The sequence below is a fragment of the Pleurodeles waltl genome, chromosome 8 (assembly GCF_031143425.1).
Source record: "Pleurodeles waltl isolate 20211129_DDA chromosome 8, aPleWal1.hap1.20221129, whole genome shotgun sequence".
Taxonomy (NCBI): Eukaryota; Metazoa; Chordata; class Amphibia; order Caudata; family Salamandridae; genus Pleurodeles; species Pleurodeles waltl.
This window is the reverse complement of record NC_090447.1, coordinates 1143247472-1143262734: the sequence shown is the minus strand read 5'-3', so window position 1 is coordinate 1143262734 and position 15263 is coordinate 1143247472. Positions and strand designations below refer to the sequence as shown.

At 44.0% G+C, this 15263-nt stretch overlaps 1 protein-coding gene across 6 annotated transcripts in view; it reads right to left on the bottom strand.

Moving 5' to 3' along the window:
* Nucleotides 1–15263, bottom strand: part of CAB39L (calcium binding protein 39 like) — an 803103-nt gene that overhangs the window by 331072 nt on the left and 456768 nt on the right. For all 6 annotated transcript variants that reach the window (XM_069205367.1, XM_069205368.1, XM_069205370.1 and 3 more), the window contains one exon: nucleotides 313–481. In XM_069205367.1, coding sequence (XP_069061468.1) covers nucleotides 313–481 — 169 coding nt within the window. The remainder of the gene's footprint in view (nucleotides 1–312; nucleotides 482–15263) is intronic.

Sequence of the window (15263 nt, the reverse complement as noted above, 5' to 3'; positions counted from 1 at the left end):
CAATATGCATGGCAGCACAACGAACTATGAACTTAAGCATGTTCAAGTCCCTCACACCCTTTAATAAGGCCCATTGTTGGAAAAGCTACAGGAACTAAAGGCACTTTGAGCAATGTGAAGTTGTTGGTTCCAAAACTAAAGGAGAGACTGATGCAAATATCTTCCTCCATCTAAGATCCTAAAGGCCGAGGTGGTGAATCACCTTCAGACAAAAAAGCAGGCTTCTTAAGAAAAGTCATCACACATGTCTGAGAAGGCTGTGGCAAAGAAGTAACCCTTTGAATGATAAGAACTAGGCATTGCATAATTTACCTTGAATGTAGCAAAGGCATCCGAAGCTATGTCGAATGTTGACATCTCCACATACTTGAAGAAGTCTATGAACTGTTCGGAGTACAGGGTGATTTTAGCAAGTGGTTCATGTCGAATGCATTCTCGCAACATAATTCCACAGTGCGAAGCGACCTGAGGAGTTTCATAGCTAAAAAGCAAAACAAAGAGCAATGAGGACACAGACAAACGCTAGATGTCATCTTTCTGATTAAGTATCGGTTACAGGTTTTGCTGGAGTGGAAGTATATTCTGTATGCTTTATTGCTCCTGTTTGAAAAGACAAAGTTACATTTAGTAACAAAATTTATGGTGGATAGCATATCTTTCTTCAGAGTCCTCATCTTATAAACATTCAGAGGTGGCATCGGTGGCATACTGGATCCTAAAACGTATCCCTCAGCAGGAGCTCTGCAGTAGTGCTGCCAGGTGGCCACGCTACTCCAACTGATGCTTTGCCCATACAGAATAAGGTATTCACCCATATATGGTGCCACCTGGTGCACCAGCATCATATTCAGTCTGTTCCTTGGAAGGGTGAGGAGGAGAAGAAAGAAAGAAGCATGACAGACTGACCCAAATGGAAGGCAGATACAGCCTCTTTGGCAGAAAGAGTAGGTAAGTGCATAAAACTAGCTTGTGTGGATAAAATACAGTAAACAGAAGTCCGTCAGACAAGGCCTGCAGCTTGCTGACCCCACAGGTTGTAGTAATTACTACAAAGAAAACAATATTAAGTGTAAAAAAGACAAATAGAGCAACTGTGCACTGGTTAAAACAGTGATGCCATGAGGAAAGTCAAGACTAGGTTAAAGCCCCACTGTGGAACAACAAAGAGCTTGGGCAGAAACACACACAATATATCTTTCTTGAACAACACAAGTAAGAGTGATCTGAGTAAAGAAGACTGGTCAGGAAGGCATACACATACAGAGTGGGCAACCAAATAACGTTTTACTATTGAATCCTCCAAGCTTGTCTTTGAAAGTTATGCATAAAAAGCAGAATGTCAGAAAGATGTGTTTTGCAAAGATTAAAAAAGGTGGACTTGCACAGAGAAACAAACTTAAACCAGCAGCCTGCCTATATCTACTTGGTAGCTGTCATCTAGCCAAGAAAATATCTGCTACCTCACTTGGAAAGCAGAAGGTCTCTAATTGACACTGCTCAATCAGGCATGAAGACAAAGAGTAAGGATTATGGTGGAGGATCTAATCATACTGCTGCACAAGCAAATGTATTCTGTATGGAAGGGGAAGAAGGTGTTGAGTTCCAACAGATCCGTGTGTACCAAATTCTCCTGGGGCAGAAGCCACCCCTAGTGAAACACATGGTGGGAAATGTAGGGAGAAAAAAAAATAGCATTTGGTCTTTGGAGCTGTGGAAAAGAGATCTATGCATGGGCATCACAGATGGGTGGAGATCATGTCCTAAACATTGGGATAGAGCTCCCATTCATGGTCCTAAAATGACAGGTGACCGAAGGCATCCACTCTCACACTGGATCCCATAATCCATGCTACCCTGTCAGTCGAAAACATGGATGGTGGTACTGTTTACTAAAATAACCTGCATTGCACACCATGAGATGGAGGGAAGAAGCACCTTCAGAACTAGTCAAACAGCCCTTAACTTTAGCAGTTCAAATGCCTTGCACAGTCATATGAGCCTGCCAGTCAATGGAGAAGTTCTCTTTAACAATGGTGGCCTGCAACTACAGAGGACTGAAGGTACATCCCACTGTGAGCTTGAAAGGGCAAATTCACCAACTGAAGTCCGGGAGAAAAGAGTGGAAGAACTTGCCTTGATTAGACAGCATTGACTAGGATACTGTCACTGAGCAAATCTGTAGCAAATGATAGGGCAAAACTGACTGCTCGTTAAAAAAAAAAAAAAAACATTGGCTTCAGAAAGCAGGCAGCTAAACTTGAAATGTGGGAGTAGCTTGATGAAGCAACCATAATTAAGGATACCAGAGGTTTCTGGAAAATTATAAATCAACCTAAAATTTCTGAATCCCAGATCAACAAACTAGGGACCAACATTAGTGCAGCGCACTGGATAAAGCACTCTAAATCTACTTATTCCTATCCAGGCTCTATGGATAGTAGCTACTTAGAACCACAAGTAGTTTTTCCATTGAAAATCAGATTAGATGTAAATGAGGTACTAAGCATCAGCCCTTCTAGGAAGGCCTTAAGGGTCTGATGGGGTTCCAATGTATCTTTTTAAGGAGAACCTTGTTTACAATAAAAGCTGTAGACAAGGCCTTTGCTGTTACAGGCAAGTTTCTTTACTAGATTCAACAGTCACAATTACTGGGCATTTCATCCTTTGTAGGACTGAGAGCTGGGCTAGGCTAAACCAAGTGATTTATCTGGTGTAATGTGGGTTTAGAGAGGGGCTTGACACTCTAGAACAATACCTCAATCTTGATATGATTATGAATAAATTCACAACAATCAAAGGGGGGTATTGGGTCTCTCTTTTATGGATCTACGCTGTGCCTTTGACGTAGTAAATCGTAGTAAATTATGGAAACTCCTGTTAGACCCAGCACTTGAAAATGGCCTAGTTGATTTTCTACAGGCACTAAACTATGGAGTAATGCATGGGTCCAGAACCGAGTGGACCAATCCCTTTTAATTGCAGCGAGGTGTGTGTCAAAGCACCTATCCTGTTCCTTTTGTATGTAGATGGGCTGAATTCCTGCCTGCTATCCTCAGGAAAGGATATGCCTAAGATCAACTCAACCTCAGTTCCGGCTCTGCTCTATGCTCATGATGCTGTTTTAATGTCAGGCACCCCTAAAGATTTGAGGATTTCAATTGAGAACTTGTCTGTTTTATAGACAACTTAAATCTTGATACTAACATATTTAAAATAAAATATATGATTTCTGATCCTAGAGCTGCCAAAGCAAGCCATTTCTGCATCAAGGGAAGGCACATTGAGTAGGTCACTCATTTTTCATATTTAGGAATAACGTTTGATTCTAAATGTTCATGGTTGTCCTGTTTACCCAATAGGTGCACATATTTTAACCGTTCTGTTTGGGCCCTGTTTGATTTTGCTAAAAGAGTGGGTAACAAATAAGTTCTGCCTCTCCTAGAAGTATACGTGCAAAAGGTTTTAATGTATGGTGCTAGAGTGTGGGACTACCATGAAGTTGCCAGGCTACAGGTAGAGGAGAACCAAATTTGCAGACATTTGCTAGGCCTTCCTCCATCGACCTCTCAACTCTTTCTACACGAGAAACTAGATATCCTATGTGTATCCCATCTAATTAAGGCTGCACCGCTATTGCTCTGGGTTACAGTTTGAACAAACAATTATACTTCCCTTAATTTGTAGATTATCCTAGATTGCTTGAAGTGCGAGAAGAACCACATGATCCCTTGGTTACTTTATGTTCAACTGGATGGATCAAATTAGTTAAATTCCCCATTTGCTAACAAAAGTGGATATCCACTAAGACAAAAAGCTTTCTCGGAGTTACTGTGAGACAACTATGGAGATGGAGGACATGGGGAAACCCTTACTGCGGGATTATGCATTACGCTAATGGTGAAAAACCTAGAACCATATCTGTCTTGGGTTAACAGCCCCTGAGAAAGGGCTCTCCTAGCTACATTTTGACTGGGTACCATTAGGTCACAGCTCTGCTTTCTCTTTGGCCAATACAATGATGCTTCTGTCCTAACTGGTCCCTGTAACGAGACCTCAGTGCAATCCTTGGAACACTTTTTACTCTTTTGTAAGTATTGAGAAATTCTAACAAAGCCATTTTTAAACCTATGAGTATGGGGAGATGGGACTTTTGCAGGTTGATGATGAAGCCCAAACAATATATTAGGGTAAGGGTAAACTCCAGGTGGTTAGAGACCAACATTTGGGACACCACTTTCACAAACCAACTGTCCAAGTATGGAAATTTATGGAATTGGTAAAAACTCAGTATGCTTATAGGGCCAGACAGAAGTAGCAGAAATTGTTAATGATGGCACAAACTTGTAAAGCAGAAGTGCAGCTTGTGAGCTGGAGGATCATCAGATGGCAATAGGTATCCTGAAGAGCCAGGGCACATCCAATCCTGTGTATTCAGGGCAAGGAAGCCTCGACTCAGAAACAGCATTTTGAACAACAAAGAAATTCAAGAGTTTCTGGTACAGAATGGGCATGAAACACCTGTTCTTGTGAACCGAGAAGTAAACAGAATAACATTTTATGCCAGTCTTTTCCTAGGGCACCCTCTGTAGGGTTTCTCATGGAACTGAGGGAGAACATCTGCCTCCAAGATTAAGGCATGTGCAGAAGTGTACAGGGCAAATGGAAGATGATGGTGAAGGGTGGCTGAATAAAAACAGCTTTTAAAGCAGCATAGGCATGAGATGGGGAACATGGAGCTGTTACTATTGTGGTGCTCTATAATGGCATCTGTATTTAACAACCGATTCCATCTTGACCACTGATTCCATTTTATGCTTAGCTTCAAATGCCCTCACATTGGGGACGCTGGTATCTGTAATGCTATCTGTATTTAACTACCGATTCCATCTTGACCAGTGACTCCATTTTGTGCTTAGCTTAGCTTCAAATGCTGTCACATTGGTGGCACAGGTATTTTTCCAGGCACAGCTTGTTAACATGTTTTCGCGTTTCTCACCAGGGAAGGGAACACAACATGGGGGATGCAACACTGATAAGAGTGTACAAGGATGAGAATGTTTATGGCAGAGAAGGGTAAAGCTCAATCTTGGAAATACATCTTGGGATCTGGCCAGTCTCTTGTGTGTTTTCTCAACACTGACCTAGTACAGCCTGCTCTTGAATTTCTCAACTTACTCAAAGGGAGGGGGTTTCTAGAACCTTCCTCTTAATTTGTGTTTAAAGTATATATGGTGGGGAAGCTTGACACTGGGGTAGAAGGAACTGCTTTCTCAGAGTGGACGCATTGCTCAGAATAATCCCATTGGAGAAGTTTCTCCTGTCTCAGATATCACAGGCTCCACAGCTTGACGTTGGCAGACCAGGATGATGTTGGATTTAATCTCCCGTGGTGATACATTTTTAAGTCTTAATATCTAACTTTACTGTGTGCATGCATAAATATTTGTATTCCCTGCATATATATTCACTGATGATATATTGCAGTTTCTTTTCTCTGATTATTATTATTCAACTGCTGTGATTATTTTAGTGGCTGCAAGTGTGTTGCTGCATTCACATTAAGCGTATATTTGTGTTTGAGACTTGGAAAGCCCCTTAAGAAATGTATTACTCAGACTAAGAGTGCTGCATTCTTCGCATTCTTTAGCTTTGTTCCCTCTCCTTCTGTAGCAAAGCAAAATGTGCCCCCCAGGTCCAGAACCATCATGAAAGGAACACAGACATCCTCTTCGAGGTGGAGACATTTTTTTATCACCAGTGACATCTGCTGCATTGGAAATGCCATTTTAACATGTTTCCAGTTGTTGCTTTGAGAGCTCTGCTACGCACTTTACTGATCTGTAAATAACAGAGAATTGCGATTGGTGGAGAGAGGTGACACAAGCCATTCTGTATCAACAGCAAACTCTACTTCAGTGCTTGAGGGGTTTAGGTTAAACACTTAATATAGACTGAAAAGGACACCTTATGTGAAATATCAAACACTAAATGTGAAACAAGAGACATTTTATCTGAGTTCCAGTATACCTAGCTAAAACGGCAGAATATCAATAGTGATATGAGACAAATTCATAGTTACATGTAAATCAATAGTAAAGTTAGTAATATATTAGACCTTAACGGTAAAGAGCAACCTGAAGTGTGTGAAAAGGCTGAATGAATATGTGTGGGATATGCTTATTACAAAGACAACTATTTATTATCACTCATGTACAGATGAACAAGTTACCTATTGTCACTCATGCTCTTTCTGGTGGATAATCTTTATAACAACAGATTTCTAACCCACAGAATAATCTCAAAAGCCCGACTGGATACAGATTTTTAAACCGCACCGCTCCACAAGTGACAGTGCAGAGTTGTATACAGATGCCACACATTTTATACTTTACTCCTCCATGGTCTTAGAAGCACATCAATCACGACAGATCAGAGGTGACACTGTGCCAATGCTGAGCTGCTTGATAAGTGGTAGTTCAAAGAGCAATATTGCACCCCTCTAACAAATTCGAGAGAATCAGTTTTCCAAATCGTTTATAGACTGTGACTTAATTACAATGGCAAACCCCCACAACTAAGTGTAAATTAAAAAACACATTTATAGAAAATATTTGTCCTTTAATGGACGTAGTTAGATACACACAGTCAAACATTGTACAGAAACCACACAAGTGGTCAATATTATAAATACTAATGCAATATACAAAACATTCATTAGTTCCGTAGGACTCTCCTAAACCTCATTCACTCAAACTAGCAATCATATATTTATTTTTAAAACAAGGCGTCTAGGTATCTGTTTCATCTTAAAAAGTGTACAGATATTCTTATTTCTTATTACACATACTGTAGTCAAGAAGTTACAACCCGCCTACAAAATATGTCAACTTACCTTTTGGTGGTAGACAAAAGATTAAACACCACCTTCCTCAGACAAACATAACATATTTCAAATAAAAGGAGCTGTAGAGAACAACTGTACAAGCCCTCAAAAGCCGTGGACATCAAGGCCATGAGAAGCAGGTTAAGGTCCCATTGAGGAACAATGAAATGCTTTGGTAGAAAAAGGTGCCTTAAACCTTTTAAAAACCTCTTCACAACTTTTGACTTGAATAGGGCAAGAAAGTGGTTCAAACAAATATAAAAAGGCCTACATATAGCTTCTGCCAGTTCCCACTGCAAAGCCTTGCTGGGCCAAAGATGAAACAAATGAAACATCTGACAACTTGGCCTGCAGGGGATAAAACTGACAGTGCCTACACCAGGTCAGAAGTCTCTGCCAACACCCTGAATAAATGGATTAATTAAAGAGGTGAATATTCACAAGAATCACATTCACTACTTAAATAGTTAAGCAGGCAAGTTGAAACTGCTCGGTTGTAACTGCTTAATGTCCACAGCTGGAAACGCACTTTATGAAGATTCAGATGTAAGATCTTGTCCTGGTGTTTATCTAGGAGAAGCAGACAGGTCAGAGTTCAAATGCTCAGGCTCAGAATGTCAGGGAACTATACTCTTCTGGCCTTTCAGAGCCAGCCGGATGGCATAGAGCTCCAAGATGTTGATAGTAGGGCTGGGGACCAGAGACCTCTTATTTCTACCTTTTTCATGTAGTCACTCCAAGCCAAAGATCATGCATTCAACACCACTGTGACCTCTGGATGGGGTGGGGGTGGGGTGGGGGATGGGTGGAGTGGGGGGGAAACGTCCTACTGCATGACAAGCTAGTGTTCACTTGCCTCCACTGAAGGTCCTGGACTATCTCCTGGACATGCATAGGTTCACCAACAAATAGCCCCGGGGTTGCGTCCATAAAAACTGAGGTTCCATTGCAAGGCCTGCTTGTGCCAGTGAGGACCAAGAGGATGCATGATAGCAGAAGCCTATGAAGACCCGGATATGATCTCACCATGGCCCAGGATTGAGCATCTAACACAGGGATCATACACTAGATGTTCAGGGCTCATTTGGAGGTGGGAAGTCTTTGAACGCCACTGTGTCCAGTATCGCCCCTGTGAAGAGAATCCTCTGAGTTGTTATCCAATGAGACTCCAGATTGATAAATGTAAACTCCATGGATGAAAGAAGGGTGACTGTTGTTTGAAGACAGTCTGTGACTGACTATGGTGGCCTTTCCTGATCAGCCAGTTGTCAAGGTATGGGAATATATGTATCTCAACCTTGTGAAGAAGACACACAACCACCACCATCACCTTCATAAACACCATAGCGGAAAAGGTGAGGCTGTAATTTAGTTTTTTATTTAAATTTATTGTACAGTTAATTAAAACCTTCACAAAATATTTCTCATTAAAATCATTTCAACATTAGTAGTTTCTTTTAGAAAAAAAAATGGTGGTGCATGAAACTTATTAATGTCATGAAGTGAGTCACCGAATCCCCAGAGGGATTACTTACAGCTTAAATAAAAATAGAATTAGAACCCTCAGTGAAAATCCAGACAATTAAAAAACAAATAGAATGGAAAGCAGTGGATGGCATGTTAAAATATGCTTCTAGGCTTCATGAGAGAAAGTTTATAGTCACTTAGACAGGGCATGTTATCAGTATTAACCTGGTGCTTAATTGGGGCAGAAGATGCTCACTGTTGTCCAGTTCAGGATAGACGCAACATAGCTCCAAAATGCGCAGTCAGCCGAATCAATGCTGTACACTGGACATTCATTTCGTTTGCCACCAGTGTAAATGTGAAGAAATGAAGGGACAGGAACAGCAGCCAAACAGCCCCAGTTGCTTCAGGTATTGGGAGTATTCATATTTGACCATGCAAGCAAAAAAGTACAAAGTACTAAGTGCAGCATGATTATGGACACTGATGTGCCCCTAAGGTGCTTCAGATGGTTAATTAGCTGCTGTGAGATACAATGGCCTGGCAGGCTCAAGCTTGTGACTGCAATCTATGCAAGATGCAGCAACAGCCTTCTCACTGTGGTCACTGCAAGCTTTAGACTGTGGAATATGTTTTTCCCAAGCATTTGTGAGCAAAAGATCTTTTACTTTGACTTGAAGATGACATTTAAGGGAGGGTCCTGAGCTATCTAAATCCTTCCAAAGTAGGCCACTGTTGAGGCAAGCCTAAGCCTATGACAGAAAGTTAGAAATGTGCTGCTTCTGGCCCAAGATTGCTTTATTAGATTAAAATCAAGTCTTACTTGTGCAGGTGATGCTCGCTTTGTCAAAACGCAGAGTACCTTTTTAGATTTTGGTAGTGATTTTGCCCAGCAAGTGGGCCTTAGTGATTTCACTTCCATAAAGAGTCTAGGCTTGGACCCTGGAGATTCTGGGCATGTGTCGTAAGAGCAAGCATGAGGCTGGTGGCTATATTCCTCTGGGTGTTAAGGTGCGATTTGAACGATCCATGACAATCCATAAGGATGCTTAAGTATTTGTATTCAGTGATGTGCAAAAGATGTTCACCATTTAGGTGCCACCTGACACAGCCCACCATTTTCTTGCAGACGAAGACTGTCATTGGTTTTTTGTGATTTATTTCAAGACTGTTTCTGACTGTGTAATTGTGCAGGCAAGAAAGTGGTTTGACTTAACAGCACAAAGTCATCAGCATGAAGCAGATGTGTCATAAGGTGCCCTACCAGCTTAGGAGGATGACAGTTGACTTCATACAGGACCATTGACATGTTGGCAATATATAGGTTGAAAAGCATAACGGCAAGAAAGCCGCCTTGTTTCAGGACCAAATTTGTGGGTATCTTCCTTGAAACGCATGTGCCATCCCCCAATGTGACCTGCACCAAGGTGTTAGCGTACAGCTGCATGATCCCCCTCAGCAGGTCAGCTGGCAGGCCCCAGTCCTGATGTCTGCACTACAGAGAGCCTCTAGAAACGCTGTCAAATGCAGCTTTAAAGCCAATGAAATGTATAAAGCAATGAACCGCTCCTGCAGACTTTGTTGCACACTAGCGCCACCACCATCAAGTTTGTTGTGGTGCCACAATTGTTTCTAAAGCCACTCTGATTCCTAGGGATGATGTGTGCAACACCTGCACAGGATTTAAGGTCATCAAGCAAAAGACTGGCAAATAGCTTAGCGTCATTATCAATGAGTGCTATGAGGCGATAATTGCTGGGATCAGCTTTGGAGCCTCCCTTGAAGATCAGCGGAATAACTGAACCACTCCAAGAATCTGGGATACAGGCTTTTGCCAGACAGAGACCAGAGGGGGCATTACCTCAGCCCAGAACGAGAGGTTTGATGCAAAAAGCCTCAAGCTGGTCACACAAGTTGTTGTGGTTCTGAATATGCCTCTCACAGAGTGTCTATAGCATTCTTTATACTTCTGTTGGCGTCAGGTTGTGCACATGGTTGAGTAACAGCTGCGGGTCTTTATAGTTGTTTTTGGTTCCAAAGCGTGATGTTAAAAATGAGATCCATGCAGTGAAGCTGTAGAGTAGAACAGCAAATTGGAAATGCTCCAACCCCACCACAAACCGAAGGCAGCATCTGTGGGACTGCAGGATGGGCACATAAAACTACACATCCTGCTAGCCCAAGGATATCATCCAAACTCCAAGTGTACAGGGCTTAAAGACCCTAGGCCAGAGTGAGCATTTTAAATTTGTCACTCCTTAGAAAGGCAATCAGGGGGTGTCAGATCGCATCAAGGGGCCACACGCCATGGAGCAAGACCGTACACCATAAATGGGAGAGCCCTACACAAACAGGCAGGACAGTCAACCTGCATTGCCATGATTCAGTACCAAGTAGATATGACCAGACCCTCCCCAGATCCCACACTATGGCACAGCATTCCTTCCCAATAGCCATCTAGCAGTTCTCTGGTAAGTATTCTCCAACTAATGACTGCCACCGGATGTTCTCTACCCTTGTCACTAAGTTGATCCAGCACTGCTCTAATGCCCTAATCTGAGGCATCAGCCTACACCACTAAGGGCTGACTGTAGTTTGAGGCCTTCAGTACATGTGCACTGTATAGTACTCTTGAGGTCACCAAAAGATTTCCATATCACCTTCTTGAGCTGCTTCTTGGATGTCAGGGCTGTCAATGTGGCAACTACAGTCCAATAGTTGGCCATAAATTCCAGCAAGTCCTAAAAAGACTCTTACTTATTTTGGGTGGTAGGAATCTCCCACTTCAACATACAATGAATCTTGGAATCCAATGGGCAAATCTTGCAGTTTCACCCTTGATTGGGAGTGGTTCACACCCTCCACAGACCTATCTTGCTCTCTGGCAGACAGGAGGTCAGGAAGAGGTTCACTCTTCTCCTCTGTCCCATCATCTGTTGACAAGAGCATGGTCGGTGCAGACCTCTCAAAATGCGGTTTGAGGCGGTTCACATGTAGGACCCTCAAAAGGTTCCTTGGAGTCTGCAGGTTACCAGGTAGGTTACATTACTCTCGCGCTCTCCTGTCTTAAAAGGCGCAGTACACTTTCTGGCCAGGCTGAAACTCAACCGGAGTGGTATTCTGGTCATACCATTGCTTCATATCAGACCCAGAAGAAATGTTGTGAAGCGCTCAGGTACCACAAGCACTTGCGCTGCCCCAGGCACAGCAACCTTAGGCTCACTATACAGGAGACCACTCTCCCAGTAGATTCAATGTGATCCAGACTCCTTGCCAGCATCATGGTCTGCAGCCTGGTGCCACAGACCCTCAGAAGAAGGGCATGTCCTCTGTGCCTTGCAGAACTCCTCCTTGGTGGGACCCCCTTCTTGCTGTCAATGCAATGGGTCAGCTTAGGCACATCCTCCAGTTAGGCCACCTGCTCCCCTGTAGGTTCTGGGGCGCCCCCCTCCGGTTCAGCCTCCTCCTGGTTCTTCTGGGGGAGGTTTCCCAAGCCCCCGGTCCTATGTCTCTCAGAACCTCCACCCTCTGTTCACTGATGGTCACCCATTGCCTGTATTTCTTAGTGTGCTCAGGCACAAGTGTCCTCTGGATCATGTCACTGTCCCCTACCAAGACAAGGGTCATGTCATCTGGCTCCGACCCTTCTCCTGGAACCAACTCTTTCCCAAGCGCTAAACTGGCCAACCCTTGTGACTGTGCAACAGTGGGTGCCAGTGTCCACTTGGGACAATTGGGACTCCCCCCTCCCTCCATGTGATCCTCCTGATCACATGTATAACACTTGTGGGGACCCTGCTCTGCAGGCTTCCCTGTAGAGATTCAAGACTTCTTCTCACCTGGGGGACGTGAATCCTTACCCTGGGAACTAGGTTGGGGCCCTTAAGAGAACTCCCCCTATTTACCCTTGCCCCCCCCTTCTTCTGATGGGGACTCTGCCCACACTTGGCAGAGTCCCCCCATACCTCTAGTGGACCCTGATACTCGCCCAATTGTCCGTCTCATGGAAAAGCTTCCTAGAGCCAGTCAGCTTGCTGTCAATCAGATGCTGGCGCAGCTCTGGAAAGCAAAGACTACAGAAGTGCTCCCATGCATTCAACTCTACAGCCCCTCATAATCTGTTACCTTGCTGCTCTTCACCCAACCATCCAGTGCTCTGCAAAAAGAATCCACACATTCTAACCAAGTTTGGGAATCCGATTTCTTGTAGGACCTAAACTTGTCCTTGTACTGCTCTGGAGTGAGACCATGCACTGGAAGTATGCTGTCACCATTTGTGCTGGGTTCGGCCTGCTTGGCCTTGAGGTCCAGCTGACTCATAATAAACTTGTCAGATAAAATAAATTTATTTTTCTCCAGAGCAAGGACACTTTCCCTCTCTTGATGCTCCATTTCAAACTTTTTGTTTTCTGCTTCCAACCTGAGCTTCTCAACTCCCAGTACATGCTCTCTGGCCTGTCGCCTATCCTCCAGCTCTCTGGGACACTCCTTTGAATGACACACTGTTTCCACTACTGGAGGGTAGGCTCCCTACTGGCAGATCCTGAGCTCCACAGTCACCTTCTTAGTTCTGTACATCCACAACCTCATTCTCAGCCTTCCCAGCTTTCCTTGGTGCCCACAAGACCCTCAGCACTTTTTTGGACCTCATCTTTCCTAGAGGAATTCTTCACAGGGCAATTAACATCCTTGAAGAACTGTTTCAGTTGAGGCGCAGTGAAGGATCTCAACTTTTTACTCTCAAACACAACCTCTGCAAGTTCACTTGCTGGGTCACCAAAGACATGATTTATGGATAACTCAAAGGGTTGTCAAAAACAGGAAAAATCAAAAAGCAGTATATGGTCACAAAATGGTCTGCAATATGCAGACGTGTACACCAATCACAGTATGTCAGGTAAAAGCACAAGTCCTATCTTCACCGCTTATCACCAATGTTAGAAATGGGGTCTATAGTCGGCTGTCAGTTTACACCCTGTCCAAGTAGGGACCCTCAGGCTAGTCAAGGTATGAGACTCATGCTCCTACGATAAGCCCTGCTCATCCCCTTGGTAGCTTGGCACGAGCAGTCAGGCTTATCTCAGAGGAAATGTGTTAAGCATTTGTATCCACACACACTAACACGGTGAAAATATTACAAATGGACACCACACTAGTTCAGAAAAATAGCCAGTATTTATCTCGGTAAAACAAGACTAAAACGACAAAAATCCAACATACACCAGCAAAGATATGAATTTTAAAATATTAAACACAATAGCTCCAACTGGTGCTATCACTGTGTAGTAATAGAGTCGTTCCTAATAATCCTGCGCCACTCGCTAGGGAGTGCAGCGCCTGTCACGGAGTCACATGGACACCAGGTACAAATCCTTAGAATTGAGGTAGAGTCAAAGACATAGCACGGAGTTGAGGAAGTGAGGTGTTGGTGGAGCTGGTGAGGCATTGGGTCCGTATGGCTGCGCAGGAGGTGTGGCGTCGCTGTTACGCAGGGGAGGTGAGGAGTTGGCTCCTTGCGGAGGAAATTAAGATGAGGTGGCATCAAACAGGAAGCTTCTGTTCCTTACGATCCAGCGGAGGCGATGAGTCCAGCAGGTCAAGACGTGATGAGTCAACCTCGCATGGTCACGGTCACACCACGGGGCCACAGGCGCTGCAGCGGAGTCAGGTGTCACCGACATCGGTGACATAGCATTTGGGACTCACGGTGTTGCAGGACTTCAGAGGTGCTGCAGCAGCATCTGGCTTGCGGTATCAGTCCCTGTAATCGCACTTCTGCGGGGACCATGGTCTCTGGTGCAGGCAGCGGAGTCGGGCAGCGGTGCCAGATCTGGAGTCATCTGGAGGAGGTGTGCCTGGTTCTTCTTGTTTTATGCCAGACTTCACTCTCAAGGACCCAGGAACTGGAGTGGGCACCTCTTGGTAAGTCAGAGTCCTCAGCAAGAGAACCCAGGGGCTGGCAGGTGAAGTCTTTGATGTCCCTGAGACTTCTTAACAGGAGGTAAGCTCAATCCAAGCCCTTGGAGAAACTTCACAAGCAGGATACACAACAAAGTTCAGTCTTTGTCCTCTCCAAAGCAGAAGCAGCAACTGCAGGCCAATCCAGTAAAGCACAGCAGCAAATGGGCAGTACTCCTCCTCACAGTTTTTTGACTCTTCTCCTTGGCAGAGTCTCTTCTTGATCGAGAAGTGTTCTAAAAGTATGGGGTTTTGGCTGCACTACTTATACTCACTTCTGTCATTGAAGTAGTCAAACTACAAAGGAAAGTCTTTGTAGTGCACAAGACCCTGCCTTTCCTGTCCTGGTCAGAGGCACACTTTAAGGGGTTGGAGACTGTACTGTGTAAGAACAGGCACAGTTCTATTCAGGTGCAAGTGCCAGCTCCTCCTACCACTCTAGTCCAGGAAGACCCATAAGGACACACCTCAGCTCCCTTTGTGTGACTGTCTAGAGTGAATTCACAACCAGCCCAACTGTCATTCTGACCCAGACGTGTATTCCACTGCCAGGCAGAGGCACAGAATGGTTAAGCAAGAAAAAGCCCACTTTCTAAAAGTGGTGTTTTCAAACACACAAGTTAAAAACCACCTTTACTAAAAGATGTATTTTTAAATTGTGAGTTTAGAGACCACAAACTCCATATCTCTATCTGCTCCCAATGGGAAATACACTTAAAAGATATTTCATGGCAGTCCCCATGTTAACCTATGGGAGAAATAGGCCTTGCAATAGAGAAAACCGAATTAGGCAGTATTTCACTATCAGGACATGTAAAACACACCAGTACATATCCTACCCTTGAAATACACTGCATCCTGTTCATGGGGCTACCTTGGGCCCACCTTAGGGGTGCCTTACATGTACTAAAAGGGAAGGTTTGGGCCTGGCAAGTGTGTGTACTTGCCAGGTCGA